Source organism: Mercenaria mercenaria, chromosome 15, assembly GCF_021730395.1.
Source record: "Mercenaria mercenaria strain notata chromosome 15, MADL_Memer_1, whole genome shotgun sequence".
NCBI lineage: Eukaryota > Metazoa > Mollusca > Bivalvia > Venerida > Veneridae > Mercenaria > Mercenaria mercenaria.
The window spans coordinates 72350622-72378153 of NC_069375.1; the positions used below are offsets into that span (position 1 = coordinate 72350622).

Consider the following 27532-nt stretch of genomic DNA (forward strand, 5'->3'; position numbering starts at 1 on the left):
TCACTTCGAGGATTTCTTTCGAGTGACTTCGCATAAATCCTCGAAGTCAGATAACGAAATTCCTTGACGGAAAATGGCTGACTCGAAGAAACTTCGAGTTGGAGCCTTGGTACTCATTTTGACCATCCTCCGAGGATCGAGTAGAATGGTTTTTTTCGCGTGAGCTGATCTGTAATATAACAGGCCTATTAACATTTTCTGACATTTCGCCGCCATTTTGAAACCAGAGGAACCATGCTTATCCGCTAGTTGAACTAAGATGCGTTAGCTATAAACTCGCATACTAGTATGTTAGTGTGATAGACTCGCATGTATTGGTTATAAACTGGTAGGGGAAATTGTTATGTGCTCGCATTTGTTGGTTGAAAACTCGTAAGTGTTTGTTTATTAAAAAATCGCGAGCACTAATGCTGTAACTAGGATGTGTTAGTTATAAACTTTGATGTATTAGCTGTAAGCTGGCAGGTATTAGTAAAGAAAAGACTCGAATTTTTGAGGTATAAACTCGCAAGTGATGATGTTACAAAGTAACATGTTTTAGCTATAAGCTCGCAAATGTTAGGTATAAACTCACAGGCTTTAGTTATAAACTCGCAGGTGTTTGTTGTTATAAACTCGCAGGTGTTAGGTACAAACTCGCATGTGTTAGTTATAAACTCGCAAGTGTTAGTTATACACTATCAGATTCTAAGACAGAGTTTTAACTTTACTTGTTCAATGGAATGATATTAAGATATTTAGGGTATTGTAGGTCTGCATCGATCAGGGTATAGTCCTCTAATGTTGTCTGAGATATAAGGTTAATTTCACCATCTGTTGTCCCCATACTCCAATATACGTTTTGATCTCGCCAGTCAACCGCAAGCCCTGTTAAATAACAAAAATATTCGTTGGAAACATTGTTATATTTTCAAAGAGCGATTTCTTAAGTTTAAGATCTGCATAGTGTTCACGAGTAAAACGTATATTTGCTTTTTCTTTTACAAAACACGCAAAACCTGTTGGAGTCACAAAATGATTCATTCGACAGCGCTTATGACAGATTGTTCGTAAGGATGAGAATTTGTCTGATGTGAAAGCTTTTCTAGGTAGCGTTTGACAGGCTTTGAATTTAAGGTCTTTCTCCATACATTATGTTGAAATGTCACCATATGTCCTAGATCACGACTTTTACCAGAACTATCATATTACCGATATCTAACTAGAAATAACCTGTTATTTCTCCTGTGGCTGACAACAATCTCTGTTTTACTGGATTCTGTCCAATATTTGCACTGAATATATCAGTGCCGTCGGCGAAAATCACTTTTCGTTCTATCATATCTAAAAAAAAAGAAAGAACAGCTTTATCAATGTGTTGTTCTAAAAGAATATTAGTAATAACATGAATCCGCGCGATTTTCACAAGTAGTTTTGTAGATGACCCTTTTACAATGTCGCGAATATAAAACCGTGCAAATATATTAAACATTTTAAATTTGTGAAATTTTGACCCAGCGAAAATGTGTGCTTTTAGAATAATACAATTGCTTGCTAAAATGAAAAACTTATATATCAATTCAAACCAACAACGACAATAAATAAGTGATACATTCATCATTTTAGAGCAAAGCTCATGATACCTATATCAAAGTGAGATATGTCTGTTCCACCACTGAAGAAACAGCTTGCCGAGTCTGTGTGCCCATTTGATGTTAGGCTTCTAATATCAGTCATACAAATGGCGCTTCTATTGGACCACATGAGTGCTCGGTGAAACTTACCCAGATCCTCTGAAAAAAAAAAGAACAACCACACACACTAGAGATTTTAGGCAATATCATAAATTACGGACAAGTTTCTGCATGACATGTTTTGCAAAGTTATGAAGATGACGACTGAAGCGAAAAGTAAACATCGGTAACAGTGTTGTTGTCGCTTTTTTTTTCGTCGGTAAAAGACGTCTATATTTGCTTTAGTGTTTTTCATAGTTATCAGTCTTTATTTGTGGTAGTTTTAATTTTTTTTATCGGTACAAGTCTACATTTGCTGTAGATATTTTTTTCTGCCTACTTCCGAAGCAGAAGGCTTCGAATGATATTCAAATGTCTCGTGCCTTAAAGATCCATAAGGATTTTAATTGATATTTATGTCAGGTATAGCAGATGTCAAAATACAGAATATTCAATATTACATAGAACAATACTAGTAAAGGGAGATAATCAAAACAATTGATTCAATAATAATTTGTGTTATATAAATCAAATATTCAGTACTATGACAAATATATGAGAAAACAGTTGTCAAAACTGTCGAAAACATAATTTAACAAGAAAATAATATTGTTTTATACAAAGGAGTTACGAACCCTTTTTGAGTGACTTAAAAAGGGTTCGTAACTCCTTTGTATAAAACTATATCATTAGGAATAAAACGAAGGCACAGCTGTGATAACAGGAAGTACTATTACACCAGTGCAGTGATAGCAATGTTTACAAATAGATAATTATTAAAGTGGAATTATGCGCATTCTTCAAGTAAAAATAATAAAAAATAGACGTGTGTGTAAAAAGAGTATAGGAAATTATAGCTTTTAACCCAATATACCAAACTCTTACCAGTTCAAAATGATTAAAAAGTTTCCAAACCTTGGGCAGTCGTTATAAGAAATGTCAAACTACCCGCAGGAGTTGCTTCCCTTTAACTTCAGAAATCTCTACTATAGGGAAGGGAGATCACTGCGTAGAAGAGTGAAAAAAGAACTCCGATTTCTTTATTTCTAAAGCATCACATAATTGTTAATTTAATACATTTATATACACAGCAACCGAACATTGCTTTTATAAAACATTCACCAAAATCTGAGTATGTGTAAGACAGAGAACTTGGAACCTGATTTCTGTTGAGGTATTATATCTATTCCTTTATAAAATGTTTTTAGGAGTATTTCCTTTTCTTCGTTTTAAAACGTGAAGAATAAATGGTGAATATTTAATGTTACTGACCTACGCACGTTAACTCATCTGCAGTTAAGCTGTAACCCTCCGTACACAGACATTTTGGGCCTTCGTTACCGTTTACACATAGATCACTACACGCACTACTTTTGCAGCTATCTGTAAGTAACAAATATAAACCGCTTTATAAGCTGAAAATAAATCGTACAAGCGTTGATTTGTTACCGTATAACACTCGACAAGAAACAAACAAATAAACATAAAAGAAGGAAAAAGCCGTAACAGCATACCAAGAATCTTAAATAGGGGCCCTTTAACATAAGAAAGAGAGAAATACTGGCTACAAATCTTGAAAGTCGGACAGTCCGACAGAATTTTCTCGTTTATTGCTGGTGCAGAGAAACTCATCTTACACTTAAGGTGTAAAATAACACCCGTACTGCACTGCATGAATCAATGTGTAAATTCATAAGCTGCTATAATAGAACAGTGCTTTAAAGAGAAACATTCGTATTATATTTTTTATTATTCTATGCATGCGGTATGCAAGCCAAAAAAATCCATCACTGGTTGACTGTTCGGATTGGAATGTCTTATTTAGACGGTAACGAGGCTCTGCCGAGATGTTTATACTCTTATATGTTATTATACTCTTATCTGTATCTTACAATGTATCCAATTTGAAGAAGCAAATGCGAATATAAAACTACAGTTTAAATTGTTTTGACTGAAAGTTGACTAAAATGTCTCTAATTTATCATAAAGAGGCAGACAATATAATATATAGTGATGAGTCCAAATAAAGAAGATCGTGGTAGACAGTAAGTACAACATCGTGTATAAAGCTTAAAATAAACACTTGCCCTCTTGACTTGGTTGCACGTCTGCACCGTACAAAGCCACTGCCACAAAGGGTTCGCCATTTGTCTTTCTAAGCGTGTTAAATATGTCGCCTGTATTTTTGTTGATTATAACCAATGTTCCGTTCTTCAAGTCTGTTACACTGACCAGATCCTAGACGCATCAACAAAATATTTAAAAAAAGATACAGCATTCTGTTTCACAGACTAAACAGCAGAATGTTGCGACCCAGTGATGTTAATGCCCCATTATGGTTGGATACCTTAACTCTCATTCATTCAATTAAAAATGAAAGTTTTCTTTGAGGTTTATTATTTATGAGTATGACAATTATTTGTTTGTTTTGTAACCATAAGTAATGTTTATTCAATTATATTCAGGAATGTGAGGATACTGTGCAACTTTTATTTCAGAGTTAAAGATACGTTACACGCTTTTTAAACAAAAGTTTATTTTTAGATACTAACTGAGTGTAGAAAATCTTCGTCTGACTAAATATATAAACTTACTGTGTTTGCAGATTTACATTCACATTTATATGTCATGTATAACAGGCATTTGTTTAAAACATTCCAGTATTTTATTTGTATTACAAATATTTTTTGTGCTAATCTATACATGTATTAGGTGTGTCACGGTTCAGCCAGTGAAAACACATATTCAAAATGCCATGCGTAATTATGATGGTGATGCAAATAAGTTACGTTCAAATATGGATAATATAGTAAAACACTATCAAAATGACCACAGTGGTTGTGCGTGTGAATCTATGTGCAGGAAAGACTCAAACTATATTCCTAGTAGAATATTACTGACTGACTCGGTTAGTGTAAGTCTGCTATCAAACGCGCTCCGCTCAACAGATGTGTACTGAAACCCACAGAATTATGTGTATCACATGGACACATTTTTTGTTGAGTCATTCAATAATGTTTTGAACAATTTTCAGGACAAAAAAAATGGAACAGTTGGGGATATTCATTATAAACTCAGAAGCAATTTTGCCATTTGTCACTGGAATGAAAATGTGAAAAAAACACCTCTCACTTATAAATATAGACAAAATATCTGGTCTAGACATATAAGTAAGTTTGTTCAGTACCACTGTGTGGAGGCCATATTAATATTTGAAGTGTTTAATTGTTATATAAACAATGTAAAATAAACAACAAAAAACAAAAAGAAATACATGTGAAAGACAAGACAATCACAGGAAAAACTGTTTTCTGATTTCTTCTATAGAATGTATTATAATGAAAATCAATGTGTCTATAAACATTATAAAAAAGTGAGTTTTATTTTTGCAACATCAATAAATTGAGAAAAAAAAAAATATTTGTTTATCATAATTATCACTATTATTATTATACATTTATTGAAGGAAAATTAATTTCTTTCAACTCCATTGCATACATCTTCATGGTCTGGTAGTGACCCCTGCTGCTGTGCTAATTAATTACCATTACATAATCCCTGATAAGCAGCAGATAAGATGGAAGTTGTATATTGGACTTCGGGGTGGGGAGGTGGGGGGGGGGGGGGGGGCACTTATATAGTAGTGAATCTAGGCCTTTAAAACCTAACAGGCAGCGATGTTTATATATTTGTTACCTTTGTTACCTTCATCTGTTACGGAGCGCCTGAGCCAGATATGACCCTTAAGCTCCTCCGATCTGGTTTCTCTGTTGGGGTCCGAATGGAAAACGAATCAATACTATATGGATCCGAACAAATCTTAAAACTGTAGTCAAATTTAGTTAGACACTATAGTAGATACAAAGCCTGAAGAACCATTGCATGTTAGTACATCGTATCTGTGTCAAATCTCTTATCTCTCCACTTCTTATCCAACTTAGTCTTGAAAGCTAAAACACTGTCACTCAAAAAGATATCTTCGTCTAGTTTGTTCCAGTTATCAATACATCTGATGGGAATGGGTTTTTCCTTAGAGTCTTATTAACAGAAGGTTTATAAATTTGGAACAAGTGTCCACGCGTTGGGTTATCATTGAAAGTAAAGAATTTTTCAGAATCAATATTTTCAAATCCGTGCACAATTTTGAAGATTTGGATCATGTCAAAACGTTCTCTTCTATAAAGAAGTGTTGGTAAATTCAGTGCTTTCAGTCTATTCTTATAAGATAAACCTCTCAACTGGGGTACAATTCCTGTTGCTCGTCTCGGAATGTTTTCCAAAAGTTGTGAGTTCTTCTTAGTACAGGGATAATAAACAGTTACACCATAGTCTATCCATATATTAATTTTATATTTACATAGATACAATGAAGTAGTGCCACATTTTGTAATAAGAATTTCCGCCAAATGTGTCTTTAATTACGTTATGTTATTCTAAATTTGTAAATAAACTTTGATACTGACAGAGACTGTTTTTGTCACCTTATCCGTTATATATCTAGGTATAATATAGACTCAAATTTCGCATTTGAAAATATGAACAAGCAATAAGTATTATATGTTCCATTCAACATAAAATTAGATTTGTCCCACTGTATTTCATAAGTACTATACATAAGGATTATGACAAGGCACACATAATACAAGTGAAGTGGGAATGCACGTATGGTTAATTAGGTCACTGTAAGAGGTCACAAGAGAAACAGCCAATTGGAGAGGAGGATCCCTATCACATGGCCAGGAGGCCTTGGGCCAATTATCGACGAGCAGCATCACTTAACTCCCAGACCCCATGGAATCTAGATGTACCTTCTATTGAACAACTGAAATCCAAGACCATCTTGGGTAGTAAGTGACTGCAATTTGTATTCATATCTGCCTGTTAAGGTTAGAAACCTCTTCCGTCCTAAATAGGAGTGTCGACCCCGGTATAGCGAAGGCCATTTTCGCTATACATGTTTAGCTAAACACAGTATAAATGCGTATAACCGCATAAAAGCTAGATTTGTTTTTTAAAGTAAACGACTTTTAATTACGAAAATACGAGTAGCTCTGTATCACGGAAGAGCACTAGCGCCAGGTGTGTGTTATTTATTAAGTCGAAATTTCGACTTAGTAACTCGAAAGTTCGACTTACTATGCCGAAATTTCGAGTTACGTATCTCATCAACGTGTAGTGATGAGTCTGACCGAGATTGGGTACAGTACACCTTGATAGATCTAGATTTTTAGTAGTGGTCATAGAAGGTGACCGGGAAGTATTCACACCTAGAATATTTCACTATTTTGACCAAAACTGGAAAATTTTCGACCTAGTTCGAGCCCCAACTACCTGTACATACAAATGAAGGTATATATCCTCGATACAGTTTGAAATCTGGAGTAGCTCTAGAGGCTATGGGTTAGGACATACATTGATGTATGGTAGACTAGTAGTATATGTTTAAGTCGCAACATGTTGGGTACAATTCATGGATTTGTAGATAGATGATTCCACTTCGAAGAGTCAAAAGTCCATTACATTTTTTTTTGTCCTTTGACAGATGTTCATATTTTGTGGACAAAGGGCAAAATACGAAGTCGAAATTTCGTGTTATTAACTGAAATTTCGAGTTATTATCTCGAACTTGAAATTTCGACTTAGTGTCTCGAAATTTTGAATTAAGTAACTCAAAATTTCGAGCCACCAAGTCCAAATTTCGAGTAAGTAGATTCTATTTCGAAATGTCGAGTTAAATATCTCGAAATTACGAGTTAGCAACCCGAAATTTCGAGTAAGTATCTCGAAATTTCGAATTAATAGATGAAACGCACCTGGCATTAATGCTCTTCCTTACTTTTTGTACGATTAACATATATTTTGTGAAGTTAAATATGTCTGTCGAGAATTTGCTATATCATAAGTAATTAAGATAAAGTATCTAGTGAAAGATGAACATGGGATATCTTTAAGCAATAAAGTAACTATAAATACAGATTGTGAAGCAGGAAGTATCTGAAAAGGAAGTAGACGTCAGCTAGTAACACCGCTCATGCAAGGTTAATGTATCATTGCTGAAAATCCTCACGGACTACATCCATCCCTAACTTTGAGCCTGAAATATACGAGAAGCGCAACTCTTGCCGGTATTGATTTTTTGCCTTGTGCGCCGTTGTGGTTGTTTCCCTTTACACTAAAATATCGATAAACCTGCTGCTTGGCATTTATATGTAAACTCGGCTCTACATTTTTGAGCAACGCATCTTGGTTAGATAGAATTATTGAAGTACACAAATTAAAGCAGAATATAACACATCTTTATGCTACTGTAACTAATTGTATTTTATGGACTTTGCTAGATACCGACATTGTTCCATGAGTTATAAATAATTATATTATATTAAACAATAAGTAAAATGTACGATTTAACAGTATAAATACTTGTTTATCATGCGTATGTAATGTATATTTTCTGTCATGTATATGCTGAGTGAAGTTATAAGTTTCGTTGAATGCATGGACCGAAAATATAAAAATAAAAAATCCACTTTTCAGTCTTAAAGGATATAATAAAACATCACACAAAACAATTCCTTTTCTTTCAATTCCCTTTTGAAAGCTTTACCCCTTTTTGCTGTGAAGTGCGTGCATGATAAACTATTTTATATTTTTGTATATAACTCTAGATAGCATTTATTGATTATTACAGAAAATAACTTACCATCTGATATATATATATAACAGGATGATATAAATGCTACGCACATGTTCATTGTAGTGTGAAATTGAAGTAGACTAAATCTTCATGATTTGTTAATAAAATTTTGTATATACTTGAAATAAGACACGGACTGTTTATTCGAAAGGAATGTGGGGATAACGCAGAATCCCGAGGAATTGGTTGGTACCCGAGCCCGTCAGGGCGAGGGTACTAACGTATCCCGAGAGATTCTGCAGATGTTATAACACGAAATGAACATGCGCTAACGCTATTCTAGCATAAAACGCGTTAAAACAGGAAAATGAATATATTGTCCCTCAACGTCATTGAATATACATGAAATGCGCGGTAAAGTCTACGTTGTTTTGTCACGCTGACGTCATTTCATTTTGAATTATCCGCTTTGGGGCCGTAATGCGTTTACGCTCTGCCATGGAACGTGCATATATTAAAAGGTGTTATAACAGCACGTGAGCGCGAGAATCTCTCTGTTATCACACGTTTTCTCTCCTGTTAAAACACCCCCGAAAAGTGACAATAACAGCAGTTTTATGCTAGAATGTATAATGATACATGTAATTTAAATCGCATCAGTTTATATCATTAATGCATACGTCGCCTGCAAAGATATGTATTATTTACCTGAGATAGTTTTGCGTTAAAGTAATTTTTAATGAATATAAACCTAGGTGAAACAATTTGTACGATACATTAAAGAATGTACACAAGATGCATTTACGACTAAATAATCATACCAAGTTGAAAGTGATAATATATTCGTTAAAGTTCGATAGAGCTTATACTAAACAAAAATCAGCTGTCCAGATAGAAAATATGCATAATTACACAGTTAGAAAATCTCTACTTTCAATATTTCACATTAACCTTTATTCTCATTAAGTGAGGTAATAAAAATGATTGGATTCAGTACTGAATCCTACTATATTAATTATACGTTCAATCCTTTGATTTATACTTGACATGACAAATTTTGAAAATTGGAAATAACATTAAAGTCATATATTTTTTTTTTGCTCGTACAAAAAGTACGGCAACAAAATTATAACTAAAATTAGGAAATTCTAATCACGGATTTTTTGTTTGTTTTACCTCCCTTTGGAATCTAGCATTTTCGCTTGTTCAAATTTGTCATGTGTTAACCCCCTATAATTCTTTGTTTTCCTCCCATAAGGTTCCTACACTTTCATTAGATAAAAGGTGGTCACATAGTGACCTCCTAAATTTCTATGGAGGATCAGTAGATTTTCATGTTAAACTAGGCCGGAAAATAAGTGGTTCATAAAATAAATCAATTATACGGTTTGTTAGTGATCCTCTACAGAAATATTTGGGGTCAATATGATCAACAGGGGTTCTGGCTAAGGCCTCGCCCCCTTTAATCATACTGACCCCATACATAACCCAATACTTAACGGTGATAACTTACCCGAAAAACGGCGACATCGTAGAACTCATAATGTGACAATCTGCGTATAACCATGCGCCCAGTTCCATCGAAATAAGCTGTTTCTATCGAATCTCGATTTGAATCCACCCAAACTATCTTCTCTGAACTATAGTCTACAGCAATACTTGTTGGGAATGCCAACCCAGTCGAAATAATTGCCCGTCTGTCGTCCCCTGATAATGTCGCCCGTTCTATCTTTTGGGTTGACCCAACATCACTCCAGAAGATGTATCTTTAAGAAAATATACATTACATAAATACTCTTGAAAATTAGTCTCTTAAGCGATTACCAGTTCAAATCAAAGTTTATACAAATTTTATTTGTAATGTTTTATATACCGCGTCTTTTGCTACCATTTATAATCATTGTTGTCCTCACCAACTGTGATTTTGCTGCAGACCATTTCTTAAATGGTGCCGTATTATATTATGTCTCTTGTCCTTGACGTTGAAATGTTTTACTTTGTTATTGTATTTTTGTGTATGTGTGGCTATCATCTACAAGTCCATACATACACTGTTATAAGTGTTTTAATACTGTTTGTTATGTTTGTTTATTTTGGGTTTAACGCCGTTTTTAACAGTATTGCAGTCATGTAACGGCGGGCAGTTAACCTAACCAGTGTTCCTAGAGTCTGTACCTGTACAAACCTGTTCTCCGCAAGTAACTGTCAACTTCCCCACATAAATCAGAGGTGGAGGACGAATGATTTCAGGCACAATGTCGTTTATCCAATAAGCACGGAGAACATACGTCCGCATGAGGATCGAACTCACGACCACGAGATCCGTAGACCAACGTTCTACCCACTGAGCTAAGCGGACTGGCTAATCTTTTTGGACAAGACCTTTTAATTTTTTTTGTGAACATCAACCTTCCATTTTAGATAAGGTTTTAACTGAAACATTGTATTGTCATAGTATGAGTTATAAGTCTCATGTAATTCTGTAAAGAATGACCATTTACACATATCGATGCTATTGTGTATTTGTAGTTGATGTTTGTAAATGGATGAGTCTCTAATAAACAATTAACTGTATCAGGTATTGATTTGAAGGATTCTAGTTCCTATTGGACTTTGTGTTTGTTGTTTTTATGATGACCAAAATGAACAATTTACATTTCTTTAGCAATATATCTACTAAAATTAAATAAAATAAATAAATAAATAAATAAAGGAAACATGTTATATATAAAATAAGAGGTCGTTTCCACCTTTCCACAACGGCTTCAAGCTTTTTTGAAATTATAAACAGCTTATTTTCAGTCACCATTATTACGACATTTATAAAAACGAGTAGTTAAAAAAAAAAACTTTACTAAGAAATAATTACTTATGAACAGGGTCCACCGCCAGCGCATACGGCTTTTCTAGAGCGTCCTGTATCAGAATCTTGTACGTGTTGGTCTTGCTTCCAGACTGGACAACTATCCACCCAAACAAAGGATCGGTCCAGTATATATTGTTCGAGACCCAGTCAACTGCAATTCTAGCTGTGTAACGCGACAGTCCATCATGAATCACTGTGACTGTCATATTTGTAAAACTGCTCACCCAGTCAAAATTATTTATAGCATAAATGGCGGCTGTATTTGAATCAAAGATATACAGACGCTTCCTAATGTAGTCTGGATCGAGACTCAGGATCCTAGTTTTGAAATTGTTGAGCCCTAAAGTTGCACTGCTTATATTACCTTTTGCGTCGTACAACGTCCCTGGGATAAAGTTAAGGTGCACGTTACGTTGTGAAAATATGTTTTGCATCAAAGAACTCACCACAATACAGTTTTCATAGTCACTACCTGTAATATATATGGGTATCTAAGAGATGTGTAAAAAACCAGTCTAATTTACAGCAGCGTTTCTAAAGAGTCATATAATTGTAATCGGTTCCTGTTTCGACCACAGGCAATCGGCGTGTGACTTTGACCCCTTATGAATGATGGACCCCCCCCCCCACCCTGTTCTCTACAACCCAGATCCCCAACATAATAACAGAAAAACACATTTCCAAAAAAAAAAAAAAATGCTATATATAAAAAAAATAAAGGTATGGTACTTTACGGCCAAACATTAAGGAAAAATGGAATGGCCTCAGTAACGATCTCTTTTCGGTCGATTTTTGAAAATCTGGTCTTAATCAACGCATAAAGCATCAATCTTAACGGTAAACATGCACTTTGGTCTCAAGGCTGCATCATTTTGATGCAGCGAGACGCTATTCTTTGATAAATATCATCTCTTACACGATGTGACCTAACCCGTATATTTCTCGGGCCAATAGACAAGTCAAGCTATTCCCTTCGTTATTTCCAAGCACAATCGTGGCCAGCCTTTAGAAACATAAATATTTAGTCGCTTACCTATAATTACTTCGTCCAGTTTCCGTCAATAACGATGCATCCAGCGTTGGGAAATTTCTCTTAAAACATCAGCTGCCATGTTTATACGGCGACCCGGAACTGGTTTTTACTACGTAGCCTTTTTGCGATTGGTCGATTCTGGAGGTGTGTTCTCCACGTGAGCTGGTATAAACATGGCAGCTGATGTTTTGAGAGAAATACAGCGTTGGGAAATTGACTCGATATTTTTGGAAATGTGTTTTCCTGTTATTATGTTGGGGATCTGGGTTGTAGAGAACAGGGTGGGGGTCCATCATTCATAAGGGGTCAAAGTCACACGCCGATTGCCTGTGGTTTCGACAATACAGATCTGTTATTATATCCCCGGGAGCCCATGAGCCGTCCCGTTAATGATTTCCAGCAAAAATGCACTTAAAATCTTTAACACTTTCAGAAAATTTTAATCTTACCTTAATAAATGTTCCTATTCCTTTCAATCCATGCAATATTTTCAGAATAGTTTTCCAAGTTATAAAAAGAAACTAACAGAAAAACAGCACTTGTCAGTTAGATATCGGCCATTTTGGGAATGCCCTTGTGACGTCACACCAAGTTATTTGTCACATCACGTGACTTCATTGAGGAAATGTAAACAAAGCAGACGTAAATTTTATCCTGAAAAATATTTTTTTATTATCGCAAAGAATCTTCGATGAATCTTTTGAGGATGGGAATAAAAAGTAAGTTTTAGTTGATTCAAAATGAAATTATGCTGATAATTCATGTTTTCACTGCATGATTCATCATCTTCTTCCAAGAAAAATTTAAAATGAAAGTAAAAAGTTTTTCCACAGTTTGCACATGTGCGATGAGAGATCTTGCGAGATAGAAGTCTAAACTAAACATGGTAACGGGTCAAGGGAAGGGACGGCTCAAGGGCTTCCGACGATAGTTTGTCCCACCTAATTTTGGACCTCAACTTTGGGCTGATATGAAGAAATGAAACAGGATCAAAGAACATAAAACATGTTTTTGTGAACAAAAAAAAGTCACCCTCGAGAATTTCAAGGATTTTTGAAACAATCGTCTGGTTTTCCCGTGCGACTAAATTTCAGTTTCTCTATGGGAATTCGCTGTTGTTTATTTCTGGTCGCCATTGCCAAATATTCTCTATTTTGGAGATTTTCGGGAAATTTCACGTGTTATTCCTTGGGGACGTTTCACATTTATTTTTTACACCTAGTTATTTTTCCTCCCGTAAGAAACAGAATGGGTTTGAAACAGAATTTACAATTTAGTATAGATCTACAAACGAAATTTTGAAAAATGTAAAAATGAAAAAGAGAAAAAGAACTTACATTGCACGAAAGAATCCGGCCATTAAGTAAAGTATTCAGTTATAATTCCCTTTAATCATTATATTCCATTTATCCTTAAATCCTTCCAAACGATGTCCAGTTCAATGCACAATTTTCAAAGTCAGAAGTTTTACACTGAAAATCCATCATCCGAAAATTGATCCAGTCAATCTGGGGCAGTCTTTCGAAGAATTTCAGGCAAATAACTGAAATATGCATTTGAAACAATATCTTTAATCACAGTATTTTCCAAATGCATAATCCAGGAAGAACTTGTAAAATACAAAGACATCAACTGCTTCAGCCTCCTTAGAATATAGCCTTCTACATATTTAAGAAGCTCGCCATGAGGCATGACACAATAACTTTTCAAACGCTAAAATTAATTCCAATTATGTCATACAATATATGACGTCACTAAATATCTCGAGCGATCAAGAGCATAGACGGCACATGTTGGCTCTCTTACGCATAGCTACCCCAACAATAATTAAGTAAATATTGAAGCTTACAGTCTGAGTCCCGAATTCAAAGAGGATAAAGCAAATTAGCTGTCGACTGTGCCAGTCTGACTACGTGGATAAAATTTAAATCAAAGGCGGGAATGGTTCAGTTTGCTTTTAAATTTGAGCCCAGACCTAAATTTTAGAAAAATAGTTAATTTGTTTCCGTTATAACATATCGATACAGCTACTTTAAAAGAAAACGTGTAAAAAGGGATTTTTCTATCACCAACAAAAACAAATAACCTTGACGTTACCGGTTACGGAAGGTGCGTTATATTTATAAATTTGAAATTTTGACTTCTTACCTGTAAAGTGTACAGATGATTGTTGGAAAGTCGCCATTATGACCTAAATCAGGGGCGTACCTGGATGATTTTTAACTGTACGCCAGATAGACGAGCAGCATATAAACCATGAGCCAACAGCGATGCTGCGAGTAGGGGGTAGGTGAGAGAGAGAGAGAGAGAGAGAGGGAGAGAGAGGGAGAGAGAGAGAGAGTCTCGATTGGATTGTGTAAGGATATTCTATGTTTGTTGTTATCGTTGAAATCATCGTAATGTTTAAACTTTAGTTTCATGCATGACTTCTACATCCGATTTTGACAGGTTTTGGATAAAATTTAATGCGTCTACCCATACATTGCGAATGTGTCAGGTTTTATCAAAAAATCATTGATATATCTTTCTCACATGAAAGTAAACATTTTCTAGAAAACGTAAACAACATCAATTTTTGCAAACGAAAATACAAACTGCGTAAATTGCTTTGGTATTTCGGTATCGTGATCTGAATGTAGATTGATATATTGAATTGCACATCGATATTGACGTTAAATGTTATATTAAGCGCAAGCTTTTTTTACTTGCAACCACTGATGACTCAAGTATTTTTGTTTTCCATTTGCATGCTTGAATACAAATTTTACCTGGGACCTCTATGGCCGAGTGGTTAAGGTCGCTAACTTTGAATCAGTTGCACCTCAACGATGTGGGTTCGAGCCTCACTCGGGGCGTTGAATTCTTCATATGAAGAAACCATCCAGCTGGCTTACGGAATGTCGTTGGTTCTACCCGGGTGATAAAATAATGCAAGGAGGAGCACCTGGGGAAAAACTCAATGAAATGTTGCCAATAGGACCAGCTTTAATTAATAATTTTTTGTTGTTGTTGTTGTTTTATTTTGTAAACAATATATTATTTCGATTGAAGAAAAATATCGAAGGTGTTACCATTGCCCGTTCCTGGGCAGTGCCAACAGTGTTCCTTTTGTCATCGCAGTATGTTTGTGTGCGTCCATGCATGTGTGCGTCTGTGTTTCTATTTAAGGCGGGCCTATTTGGCGATGTGCGGCTCTGGCAGTATTTGCCGTGCCTTATGCTTGCAAGGAATCTACCCTTACCATTTACAAGATAATTGCAGGAACAAATAAATCTATTTCAAAAATGAATTTGTTAAATCTCATGCAGATGATATTGTTAAACGAAGAACTTGAAATAGCCGCCTAACACCCTTTAGGCTTTACATTTTATTGCATTTTTTTCACACTTTAAGTTTTTTCATTTTCCCGGTGTCGAATTTAATTATACGTACAGGCGTATCGGCGTATGCCCAGGTACGCCCCTGTAAATTGTGTCAGTGTGACGTAAAACCAAGCGTAAAAACAACAACACGAAAACCAACAAATGATTCGCTGTCAACATAAGTTCTGAAGTTTCATGAGATTCCGCAGGCCATGATCCAGGGCCGGCTGGAGGGGGCCCGTGTACCCCCCCCCCGCCCCCTCTCCCTCCAGTTGGTTGAGAGGTGACCTATAGGCCTACTCATATTACTCATCAAAGATTCACCCTACTAAATCTATTTTGGTAAAGGAATAATTTTTCTCAACATTTGTACCCAGAAACGCACCGGAGGTATTTCAAAATTGTCAAGGGGGAAAGCCCCTGAACCCGCCCCCCCCCGCCACCCCACCCCATCATCCACACCCACACATCAAGAGAGGAGTAAGGAGTAACCCCTCCATTATTAGATCTATCTATATTAGACCAAAAACTGCACCGGAAGCAACCTTTTTATGCCTGTATTTCAAAGATTTCCAGGGGAGAGCCCCCTGACCCCACTAAAATGAGGGGAGTACATCCACTAATAAATGCACCAGAGGACACCATTTCATACCACCCAAACCCCTAACATGGGCAAGGGCATCCCCTCCAATACCTCGCTATGCACCTTGGCGGTGACATCTTCGTTCTAGACTGGTGCCCGCCCCCGCCCCCACGTCAAAAGTTTCTTTATCCGGGCCTGTTCCGTATGATAGGCCTACAATATAAATTCATTTGACATGTGACTATATCACGGCTTATGTACATGACCGCAGTGATATTCTGTGTAGACTATAGTTGCATTAGTTACAAGTTGTGGCAATTGATACCGTCATTTTTGCCTTAGTATATTTTTGTAATGAACTTGATGAGTAGATGTGTTTAATAAGCTAGTTATACACAGTACAGTTAAGTTCCTGCAAGTACGAATTTTTCGACTGAATATCTATATAAAGTTTGAATTGCTACAAATCATGTTTTAAGGAATAACTGGTTTTTTGTGGGTTTTTTTGTTTGTTTGTTTGTTTTTGTTGTTTTTTTTTGTTGTTGTTGTTGTTATTTTGCGTTCAACGTGTTTTTAGTTGAATTTTCGATATAGCTATGTACTGTCCCGTTTGTAATAGAAGTAAATGTTTCGTATACCTACTTCTTGGTGAAAAAAAAACCCACAAAAACACGTGTTTTATAACATCGAAAATGAAAGTAACTGACGCGTTTGAACATGCTTCTTTTATCTAGCTGAAGAACTAAATACCCCTTCAAAAGGTCATATGAGCCGCGCCATGAGAAAACCAACATGGTGCATTTGCGACCTGCATCAACGCAATCTGGTCACGATCCATGCTGTTCGCTAACGGTTTCTCTAATTGCAGTAGGCAGTTGACCAGATTGCGTGGATGCTGGTCGCAAATGCACTATGTTGGATTTCTCATGGCGCGGCTCATATATATTATTTTGTCTATAGGTCTACCATGCATGCCTATCAATAGAACACAAATGTTTTAACATGCCACTTTAGATTTCACTGAACGGCCGAGCATGAGAAATAAAGACGCGAGGATGGAATTGAAAAACTGGTATTATGTTATTATAAAGAAAAAAGGCAATTATTAATTTGTTTAACGTAGTCCCTTATATAGGCGGTTGTCTCAAACTGAAATATGTATATTTTAAATCATTAATTGCATTGAGGAATAATGTTTTACCTTGATCGAACGGTCACTAAAAATAGTGAGCACCAGTCAGTACACAAACATGTATTCATGCTATTTAAAAACAACCTTTTAACAGACTGTTATCATCCGAACCTTTGATACGATTATGAACAACAGTAACCAATATAAGATTGAGTTAAAAGGGTTGCGCGCATCTCCGCTGTCCCCAACTCTGTTATGATATCTACGGCTGAAACAATGATACGCACTTGACTTGAGACATGTATTTATTTTACGTCAATGCTAACGAGTAAGTAAAAACACATTTTCAGAAAAAAAGCTGAAAACCTGAAACGGAAATAACTTTAATTTGAAGTAAAATGTTAATTCACGGTCTTCCGTACAAGAAAATACTACAAGTTTTGGACAAAGTTTGTTTTAATTTTTCCATGTCTGTTATTCAACAATAAATATATCTGACGTCGCTAACTGTGAGCAAACCCCCAAATGACGTTTGTATGGACGCCGCCATCTTGAAATGAACGTCGCGTCATTTTACAATGCAAGTCTATGGGGAAAAACATAAAATCTTGAATTTTAACTTCATTTTACATTTTTTGAAAAAAATGAAAAAGGTGCCTAGAGATAATAACCGTCTGGTATTAACGATGTCATTTTTGACAGTTTTATATACAGTATAAATAAATTATCGGAGGTCCAAAATTAGGTGGGACAGACTATAGTAACACATTATTATGTAAATTAAGATGTTTTATTTTCATTAACAAAATGTAGGCATAGGAAAAAGAGATCAATATAATTGCACCTTTACTTATCCTACCAGGTGTTCTGTATTACAAAAGTGCTTCTATTGTGACATTTTGATACAAGCAAAACTGTATTATCTGCACTATAAAATACTTACTGGTATTTCATTTTATTATCGGCTTGTTATAAGTTAATTTTTACCATAAGTAAGTTGACAAAAGCATAGGAACCAGTGGTTCAGGGGTAAATCAAACACATAGTAATAAATCCTAAACGATTTTGTTGTGCAAAAATGTATAATATTGTGTCTTAAACCGTTTTCGTTTTCTACTCTATTGTGTAAATGCAAGGGAAGTAAACTAATATATATCTCTGCTTTAAAGTACTAGCCCAAGGCAAGAGCTGACATGCTTTGCGGATCACAACTTTGAATTAAATATTAAAATTTCTGTTATTGATATTAGCAAAACTATCATACATTGCACATTTGTGAAATCATTTTTGTTAATTTCAAGGACTTGGAAATCAATTTCTAGACTTTATTTAATGTATTTCTATCAACGAAAATGTTAGGGTCTGTCTCTACAAAATGTATTAAGTCAATGGCTGGCTAAGGGAGAGGGGATGGGGTTACTTTTGAAAAGGTAAGTCCGTGTCCGTACATATAACAATAAGAAAATGAACATGAACCTTTATTTATTAAGTGAGTCGCACCATGAGAAAACCAACATAGTGGCTTTTCGACCAGCATGGAAAGCGCGCAGGCTGGTCTGGATCCATGCCGGTCGCAAAGCTGCTATGTTGGTTTTCTCATGGCGCGGCTCAAATAATTGTTTCAGACTGTTTACAGGAAACGGTAATTTACAAAATGTTTCTCGCGTATCTTTTTGTTTGCAAGTTACATGCATAAGACAGAGTCATGTTAGACTTATTTCAGTTCAGATTTCCACAGGTATAACCGTGGTTTGTGATGATATTGAGACTTATATTTTACAAATAAATTTTAAACCGTCCTATACATTTGTACTCGTATACAAAGGTAATAATTGTACGAAAAAAGCAATAAAACTACATCGGTTCGTGATATATTGGCGTCTACATCAGACACATTTTTTATCATGAGGGTGCTCCCACTAAAGCGAGAAAACAGTTGTCCCTCGACACGACAAAAGTAAAACGACGACATGACAATTCTTTCCCGATTTCATTATGCTATTTTCCTGGCGGAGGTGTCATCCGAAAACAAGAGATAGCATTGAATCCGCATCAAATTATATGATGACTTTCTGATTTTTCGTTACCATTCGGTTGTTCCTTGAAACTGTAAACATGTTTTAAATATCCATAAACGGGGCCCACTTATCAATGACACTACCAAAAGCATGATTTGAAGGTTTTTGAGGATCTTATCTATATTTCTAGTTATTACAAACGTTAAATTACCCACAATTTTGTATATTAATTAAAAATATGATTAACAGGTACGCAATTTCAAGAAAAATAACTTTAGTTATTACAAACGTTACATTAGCCATATTTTTTCATATTAATCAAAATATGATTAACAGGTACACAATTTAAGAAAAATAACTTTACATTCGATTTTTTTAGTACGAACTCATTTAGAGTAAGGATGAGTAGGAAGGTGGTGACTAGCTTTCGAGGTTTACAGTATGAATTCCGCGAAAAATTAGGTTAAAACATACCGACTGATACTAAAAATACCATTAATATTATACATAAAAACGATCAATAGCACAAGTTACACGCGATACCTGTCATTCACAGTTATGTACAATAACTGTACAGTAAGCTAGTTCGTACATTGATGGGGTCAGTACGTTTGGAGTTACAGCTAAACATGCTACAAGAAGAGGTTATTATGGAAGAAACAAGACGCAGATACCAGATGTCAATCTGAGCAGAAATACATGCATAAATCCCTGGCAATGCATTTCAAAAATAAAAAAAATCATGTATTAAATGGGCGGATCCAGTGAAAGAAAGTAGTTTTATGCAAGAATATCGGACTGCACGGCTGTGTTTAACAGCCATGTCATCAAATAAGCAAACTCACGCATTAATATCAGACTTGAGACCATTTTAGCCTAGCGTATACTTTAGTATACATTACGGATTGTAATGTAATTTCAAAAAAGGGTGCTAGGCTATTGTTTTAAAAGACTAAATTATTCAATGTCTTGGAAAGTATATATTCATACTCTTTACCTTTTAAAATTGTTGAAATATAAAACTGACAAGTTATCGTAGCTCTGGGCAGGTTAAGACATAACACCAGGAAAACTACATCTTAATTTGGTAATCAACAGTCTGCATATAAAAGGTCTGTGTACTAGACATTCAGACAGGCGAGGCGAGGCGGCACAGCCACCAACCGTGGTTCTGCCAACGTAAGTCAAAAATACTATTATGCCTCGTTAGGTTAATTTCCAAATAATTATGTTATGTAGATTTCATAAAAGACAACTTCAGAATATACGTAATTAGTTCTTAGTTCTTAACATTTTATAATAAGTAGCTAAATATTATTTGAAAGATGGACACTGAGACAATAAAACTATTTGTACTAAAGGACTTTCTTTAAATACCTGAAATTAAATAAACATCAGAAACGAACTACTGTGTCTTCGATCTTATATATGTGTGTGAAAGTTCTACCACAGGTTTTACAAGTCTGGTAGCACTGGTGCCATGTGGTTTTTAGAAGCCATTACGCTACAGGATGGATGACCAGCAATTTCTCAACAATTGTGGAAATCGCCTATAAATCTACCTGGCTGTGCTGATAAGACATGTATAAAATAGTTAGGATATTGTAGTAAGCAAGTCTACAAGATAGATTAAACTCCGCCTATGATATCATATTCCATTATTGTTTCTGTATGTAAGATATATACATATTTCTATAGAGAGAGAGTGAGTTTATACTTTGGATGCAACACACATATTAAATATATAAACCATCCTTCGGGTCTTGTTCTGTTTGTGTGTCAATAAGCCATCTCAATAGATTAATACATATATATTACAATGACGATATATATTACAATGGCAACGAGGATGGGATTATTTTAAACTGAGGATTAAGTGATTTTGTGACAATGGAAAATTTACCTGCGTTTCCCAAATTTGATGTTTACGCTGACGAATATTCCCTAGGTGTTCGGTGGGACAAATATGTTGATAAACTGGAGAATTTATTTGTTGGGCTAGGTATAAATACAAGGAAAAGGAAAAAGGCACTGTTACTGCACTATGCTGGAGATGATGTATATGACATTTATGATACGTTAAATCTACATAGAGAGAGTGAGAATTACGATGAAACAAAAGCTGGACTTACAAACTACTTCAAACCTAGAAAAAACACTCAGTTTGAAATTTTCGAATTCAGGAATATTAAACAGTTGCACGGTGAAACGATTGACCAATATGTGACTAGATTGCGACAAAAAGCTAAAAACTGTGAATTTTCGGACACTGAGTCAGAAATTAAAAGCCAAATCATACAGGGTGTTATTTCGCAAAAAATGAGAATGCGATGTTTGCAAGATTCAGAAAAATCACTTAATGACTTACTTACAATGATGAGAACAATGGAAATTTCGAAGACTCAAGCAACAAGTATGTCAAAGGACACTAGTAGTCAGCAGGTAGTGCGTGTAAAAAGCAATCCATATTTTAGTCGGAAATCAAAGGGATTCGTACCACAACGTTCGCAACAACGTTCTAGTTCATATCAAGGTTTACCGCAAGCAGGCTTGTCGTCGGGAAGGCGAATCAGTCCTCAACAAACTAGCAAGAAATGTCGTAACTGTGGAGGAAAATACCCACATATATCACGTTGCCCCGCGCTTGGAGCAGAATGTAATTATTGCCACAAGAAGAACCATTATATATCTGTTTGTAGAAAACGTAAGAAGCAGGTGACATTGATCGAGGACGAACAGCCGGATTTAGAAATTTTAACAGATGAATACGCGACGGATTGCAATTCGGATGAATGTGATGTGCTATTTGGATTCATGTTAGATAGAAAGAAAGTGCCAAAGAAAAGAATAAAATTAAATGGTGTAGATGTGAATGTTTTGGTTGATAGCGGGTCATCGATCAATATTGTCAGTGAAATTGTCCTTAAGAAAATGAAAAAATCACCGGAAATCAAGAAAGCGACCACGAAAGCGTTCGCATTTGGACAGAAGTCTCCACTGCCATTCCAAGGTAAATGTTCTTTGCTTGTTGAGTCGGACTCAAAATTCGTGACCAGAGATTTCCATATCGTTACGGGTAATAAAGAATCATTGATTAGTTATGAGTTGTCAGTAGAGCTTGGGATTTTACCGCAGATACAATCTGTTCAAACCAAAGACGAGTATGAAGGACTTATTGAGGAATACTCGCAAGTTTTCACTGGGTTAGGATGTCTGAAAAACAGAAAAGTTAAGTTTCACATTGATGAAAGTGTTGTGCCAGTAGCTCAGCCTCCTAGGAGAGTGCCATTTTATGTGCGTGAGCAAGTTGAGCAGGAACTTAAAAGTTTGGAGGATATGGATGTTATTGAAAAAGTGGAAGGTGTACCAACACCATGGGTATCGAACCTGGTAGCTGCCCCAAAACCAAATTCACCGAGAGAAGTAAGAGTGTGCATAGATATGAGGAAAGCCAACACCGCAATTAAAACAGAGAAAAATGTTAGTCCGACGGTGGATGATATAATCTTAACGTTGAACGGCGCAAAAGTGTTTTCGCGTCTCGATCTGTACAAAGCTTTCCATCAAATTGAACTGGATGAGTCATCACGTGTAATGACAACGTTTCAGACACATGTTGGACTTTTTCGATATAAACGTTTAAATTTTGGAGTGTCAGCAGCTCCGATTCTGTTCCAAAATGAGCTTCGTCAAGCACTTCAAGGTCTGACAGGCGTGTTAAACATTGCTGACGATATCGTATGCTACGACAAAACGCGTGAAGAACATGATATCAATCTGCGAGCATTACTTCAACGTCTTCAAGAACGGAACCTGACATTGAACAAGAAAAAATGTTCGTTCGGACAATCAAAAATCAAATTCTACGGATACGTGTTTTCGGAATCGGGAATTTCACCTGATCCTGACAAGGTAGATGCAGTAAAAAACATGGACAGACCAAAATCTGTATCCGAAATCCGTTCATTTCTTGGTCTCACAAACTATTTGTCTAAGTTTATAGATGGTTATTCAGTCCTAACGGAACCATTACGACGACTTACACATCAGGATGTAAAATTCGAATGGAATGACGATCAGGAAAAATCGTTCACTTCACTAAAAGAGGCATTGACTAGTGACAAAGTCATGACGTATTTTGACCCGAGGAAAGAAACTGAACTCTGGGTAGACGGCAGCCCAGTAGGCTGTTCAGGAATACTTATTCAGAAAGGAAAAATAGTGTCGTATGGAAGTAAAGCTTACAATTCAGTACAAGCGCGCTATTCGCAAACAGAGAGAGAAGCTTTAAGTGCTGTTATCATGATTCAACATTTTCATTTGTACTTATTCGGCAAGCAATTCAAATTGATAACGGATCACGTTGCACTTCAATCAATTTTCAACAACGTAAAGAATATACAGTCACCAAGATTAGAACGTTGGCGTTTGAAGTTGTTAACGTATGATTTCCAGACGATTTATAGACCAGGTAGTTTAATGATCTCAGATTATCTTTCCAGACATCCGCACGCGAGACACGCGACCAACACAGTAGCCGAACAATATATCAGTTTTATCACTGATAACACTTTGCCAGATGCATTGAAGCTATCAGACGTAGCAAAAGCTACTAAATCAGACTGTGTATTAAGTTGTGTCAAGAATGCAATAGAAACAAATGACTGGAAAAATCAGAAATGCCAATCCGATGAAAGTTTTCGTTTATACGAAAATTTAAACAAGAATCAAGAACTTGCAGTTGCATATACCGATGAAGGATATGTGTTGTTACAGGGTACACAGCTTTGTATACCAGAAACTTTGCAAAAACAAACAGTGTTACTTTCGCACGAGGGTCACCAAGGCCAATCAAAGTGCAAAGGATTACTTCGGGAATATTGTTGGTTCCCGCATATGGATAAAATGGTTGAAGAAGCATGCAAGTCATGCATTGTGTGCCAAGCTGCATCACCAGGATGTACTCCAGATCCGATAAAACCAACACCTCTGCCACGAGATGTGTTTTCTGAAGTCAGTTGTGACTTCTGCGGACCATTCCCGGACGGGTACCTGTTATTAGTGGTAATATGCGATTATAGTCGTTTTCCAATAGTTGAGAGAGTCAGGTCAACATCCGCAGAAACTGTCATACCGCGTTTGGAATCAATATTTTCGATATTTGGATATCCAGACGTATTGAGAATGGACAATGGACCTCCATTTCAGAGTCGTGCTTTCAGAGAATATGCTGATAAGTCGGGATTCAAGCATAAACGAATTACTCCATTGCACCCACAAGGTAATGCAATAGTCGAGCGATTCATGGCACCATTGCAAAAATCAGTCAAAACCGCAATAGCATCAGGTCAAGATTATAAGAGAGCGTTGAATAGATATCTAATGAATTTTCGCAATTCGCCACAATCTTCAACACAAAAAGCTCCAAGTGAATTAATGTACAATCGGAAAGTAAAAACGAAATTACCATCAATGACATTTGAAAAGCAAGACACAGATGTTCGCGACAGGGACAGTCTGTCAAAATCGAAAAACAAACTTTATGCGGACAGAAACAGAAGAGCACAGCCAAGTGCATTGAAAATTGGAGACCGTGTGTTACTAAAACGAGAACAACGTAACAAATTTGAGACAGTGTTTGACCCTACACCTGGCATTGTCATTGCTAGGAAAGGTTCAATGCTAACAATCAAGCACAGAGGAAAGGAAATTACACGAGACGTGTCAAAGTTCAGGGTAGTTCAAGGTGGTCATAAGCTGGCGCAGACGAAACCTGCAGCTACTGTATTTTGCACCACGTCAAAGGTCGCAAAGGAAACGACGACCGCCTAGACGTTTTGTCAATGAATAATTGGATTAATCAGTGACATAATTGCACATGTTTCAGTGCACAGGATTAGTCACCTAAGTGTTGTGTGGGCCATAATAATGCCCTATTTGCTACCATAGCAGTGTAGTCATTTTATATTCGCTTGCTGGATTTATTATTCTTTGGACAAATGATCAGTGTGTGAAAATATTATGTTTACTCTTGGGAATTATTACTTGTCTGTTTCACAATTACATTATAATTAGTTCTTGGGCGGTAGAACTCAAAACTTAATTTATAATTTTGATAAAAATAACAGTTGATTGTACACATTTTAGGGTTTTGAGATAAAACACGAAACTGTTAGATAACGACGGAACAATCCGAGGACTTTCCCAGGATATTTCAATTTACAGTGACATTGTAAAAGTACTTAGCTAAAGCAGATGCTCTATAAACTGATTATGTTGATAACAAGGGTTAATGAACTTTGCTGAAAAAAAAGAGGAGATATTATGATAATAGACTTGCTAACTAGCTTATTTCATTAGAAAGAATTTTCTTGTTTTGAGTATATATTTGAACTTTGATTATTTTAAACAATTTATGTATTCTGATTATTGATGAGTTCTAATCTAAAGGTAAAGGAGGATGTAGTAAGCAAGTCTACAAGATAGATTAAACTCCGCCTATGATATCATATTCCATTATTGTTTCTGTATGTAAGATATATACATATTTCTATAGAGAGAGAGTGAGTTTATACTTTGGATGCAACACACATATTAAATATATAAACCATCCTTCGGGTCTTGTTCTGTTTGTGTGTCAATAAGCCATCTCAATAGATTAATACATATATATTACAATGACGATATATATTACAGATATGTAATAAGCTAATTGTATCACCAATTACCAGAAAAAAAGCGGTATTTTTTCTGAGGAAAGTCTGTATTCTTCTGGTAAACAAAACACATAATGGCCAGTAAGAAAAGGTGAGTGAAAAAATACTCTTTATTTTACATTTATTTTAAAACATTATAATTAGTTATAAGTGAATGTATTAGTACGATTTTATGTGATGTTGATTTATTATGATTTTTATATAAGTGTATACCAAAAAACACTAGGACTGAGAGGGTACTTGTATTTATATTGCAAACTATCAGTGTGATTATTTATTTTTACAGCAGATTCAATGTAAATGAAGTTGTGTCCATGTTAGAAGATGATGCCAGTTTTCAGAGAGCTGATATACGTATTTTACCACCCCTTCCAAATGAACTAACAGATGAAAACAGTGAAAGTGAAGATGTGCCTTACGACAATCATGGGCATATTTGAACTTTTTTTTTTTTGATGACGACATTCTTGACATGATGATATGCATCAGGTATGCTGGATCAAAAGGGAACCACACATTCACTACATCAAGAAAACAATTGGGCGTTTCAATGGCTATATTGATAGTGTCTGGTTATAGCACAGTTCCACGCCGGAGGATGTACTGGAGTCATGATACTGATGTAAGAAACAATGCAATGGCAAGCGCCATGACACGAGACCGCTTTGATACGTTGGTCCGGTACATTCATCTTTGTGACAACGCCAAATTAGATCAAGATGTCAAGTTTTCCAAAGTACGACCACTACTTTCGCTACTAAATGAACGCTTCTTGCTTTATTTTCTGAAACAGCAGAATCTACGATAGATGAGAGTATGATCCCCTACTACGGACGGCATGGAGCTAAGCAGTTTATATGAGGAAAGCCAATTCATTTCGGCTACTTCAGCGGGCACTCACAACACCTCTTGGTTACTTGTTACAATTTGAACCATACCAGGGAGCTAGAGGACGCCAAGCAGCTGACACAAACCGCATTGGTATGGGCGGGGCAGTAGTGGTGGACTTGCTTGTTGACCTCAACAAAGACAATGAATATCATTTAACATTTGATACTCGTTTCACATCGCTTCGATTGGTAGATGAGTTATCAAAGTTCGGCATAGCATGTACTTGAAGAGTATGTTCCAACATGGTAGAAGATTGCCCATTACGATCAGTGAAGGAAATGGCAAAAAAAGAGAGAGGGAGGTATGACAAGGCCTATGATGCAAACAGTGGATAGATTGTTATAAGGTGGAATGACAACAACATCGTCAAAGTTGTTTCAAATGTGTACGGTGTTGAACCTGTACAAACTGCATTTAGATGGTCAAGAGCGGAGAGAAGAAGAATACGGTTCCAAAACAGCCAGATGCGATAAGCCAGTTCAATCAAACCATGGGAGGGGTTGATCGAATGGATCAGAATGTCGGTAAATATTGTATCTCTATTTGATCAAAGAAGTCGTGGTGGCCAATATTTGCCTATTGTAT

At 36.0% G+C, this 27532-nt stretch overlaps 1 protein-coding gene across 1 annotated transcript in view; it reads right to left on the reverse strand.

Moving 5' to 3' along the window:
- The window catches only part of LOC123558239 (low-density lipoprotein receptor-related protein 4-like), a 61987-nt gene that overhangs the window by 32413 nt on the left and 2042 nt on the right, over nucleotides 1–27532 (reverse strand). The window contains exons 2-8 of the mRNA XM_053525685.1: nucleotides 11216–11684; nucleotides 9860–10112; nucleotides 3800–3950; nucleotides 2985–3095; nucleotides 1623–1772; nucleotides 1213–1323; nucleotides 711–867 (exon numbers count right to left, since the gene is read on the reverse strand). Coding sequence (XP_053381660.1) covers nucleotides 711–867; nucleotides 1213–1323; nucleotides 1623–1772; nucleotides 2985–3095; nucleotides 3800–3950; nucleotides 9860–10112; nucleotides 11216–11684 — 1402 coding nt within the window. The remainder of the gene's footprint in view (nucleotides 1–710; nucleotides 868–1212; nucleotides 1324–1622; nucleotides 1773–2984; nucleotides 3096–3799; nucleotides 3951–9859; nucleotides 10113–11215; nucleotides 11685–27532) is intronic.